The following is a 2,025-nucleotide window of genomic DNA, read 5'->3' on the forward strand; positions in this document are numbered from 1 at the left end:
GAAGCATCATTTTTTTAATTTATATATAATACACGAAGCCTCAATAATTAATATATCCCCGTAAAAAAAAGTACGTACCTATCCGCTCACGGATAAAAGTATAATACATAATACTATTTAACAGTTATTACAAAAGAAAAATAATTATTAAATGTACTTACTCGAACGTATTGGTAGTATCTCTTGCGTAGAAAAAAGTATACTGGCAATATAAGACAGCATGCTACCATAATCAGCACGTTCTTGATCGTTTCCCAATCACTTTCAGCTAAGATAAAAATAAAAATAAATTTATTATTACATTTTTTAGTTAACGATATACGTGTGCATGATAAATTATGTACCTATTGCTTACTATCGATTGGCTCCCACCCCACATTGTTGTTGCAATCGTCCACATTACAACAACAACTCCGTTCTTTTGGCGGGTAGCCAATCGAATCGTGATTTATGCAATCTTTGTGATTGTATCGGCCATCGTCCACTGAAGTACAACCCTATAAATTGTTATTAAAATGAAAACATGATACAATTAAACAAAATTCTATAATTATTAAGTTATATTACCTTTTTCTTTATTGTTACATCGTTGAACCGGGTATCGTTATGCCAAGTGGCATAACAATACGCCGGCTCAGTAGAACAAGTTTCAGTAACCGAATTCGGAGAACCCACGTGAAAAAATCGACATTTTAATGTCTCGCAAAATACTATATTTGTGCAGAGAACAATGAATGGTACTATACAATTTTTTTCCATTTTTCTGCAATTTCCAGAAATATTATTTTACAATTTATTTTCACTTTAAATTTGTAATTTCTATAGTCTGAAGACATATAGTTAAAACATTTAATGCATCGAAGATATAATTTTTAGTTTAAAATGATCATGCATTTTAATAAAAGTAATATTTAACTTGCTATATAGACATTATATACACATGAAGTAGAGTCTATTATGGCTTATCAGGACATCTTGACAGACGTACCAAAAATATAATAATATTTTTATTCCTTTTTACAAAAAATACCGAAAAAATAGTTTTACCTATCCAAAACTTGTTTAAAAAATGTTGATTTTATCTGGACGGCGTCCGGTTCCTTCAAAACCGAATCAACAAGACTATTACAACGTAGGTACCTATTTACGTATTATCAGAACTTAGAATTTAGGGCCTTGATTTGGTATTTTGTGGCCTTAGGCAAAATAAAAAAACGTGGCAACAGTAGCGTTCATAGCCCCCCTTCCACAAACGAGTTTAAAAAAATAATAATTTATATCAATTTAGTATTCACAAACATAATTATAATGTTATACATTTTTTATCTCTACAGGCTACAGATTTCTTGTACCTGTTATTTATTAATTATTATATACATATATATATATATATTTATTATTGATATTGAAAACAAAATTAAACATTTATTTTTTTATATTATTTATTAACTGTAATAAACAATACATTTTTATATTTATAATAGAAATAATGAATATAAGCTATTTTATAATATTACTTTTCTTGTTATTTTTAAAGTAAATTCATTTATTATGTCATCGAAGTTTAAAGAAGATGTAAGATCGCTTTCTATTGATAATAAATCTAAGTTATCAATTCTTTCTTATTAAAAATAGACTTTTATTTATTTTCATTTATATTTTACGTTGATAAGGAATAATTATTTAATTTTTTTGAAATATTACATGTTTCTTATATTTATTTTATACGATGAAAGTAGCTAGTACTCTAAAAGAAAAAAAGTTCATAAAAATCTGAGGTCCTCTAATAACGGAGGCCATAGGCAGTTGCCTATCCTGCCTTATGGTAAATATGGCCCTGCATTTACTTCTGAAAGTTTACGTGAATAATACTATGCATAGGTATATAGGTAGCTTATGGATTTGTCTTCAAAGTTAAAATTCTATAGGCAATATAAATATAATTTTGATTTTTGTAATTTCGTTTCTATGTAATTAATAATAATTATTCATTATTTATTATTTTAAAATATTTCAATAATTTCA

General features: G+C 26.8%; 1 protein-coding gene across 1 annotated transcript in view; it reads right to left on the minus strand.

Annotated features, from left to right (window-relative positions):
• Positions 1-759, minus strand: part of LOC103310113 — a 3,174-nt gene extending 2,415 nt beyond the window's left edge. Inside the window, exons 1-3 of the mRNA XM_016806435.1 lie at positions 568-759; positions 356-497; positions 162-268 (exon numbers count right to left, since the gene is read on the minus strand). Coding sequence (XP_016661924.1) covers positions 162-268; positions 356-497; positions 568-759 — 441 coding nt within the window. The remainder of the gene's footprint in view (positions 1-161; positions 269-355; positions 498-567) is intronic.
• Positions 760-2,025: the final 1,266 nt, after the last annotated feature.

The sequence above is a fragment of the Acyrthosiphon pisum genome, chromosome X (assembly GCF_005508785.2).
Source record: "Acyrthosiphon pisum isolate AL4f chromosome X, pea_aphid_22Mar2018_4r6ur, whole genome shotgun sequence".
NCBI classification, from domain to species: Eukaryota; Metazoa; Arthropoda; class Insecta; order Hemiptera; family Aphididae; genus Acyrthosiphon; species Acyrthosiphon pisum.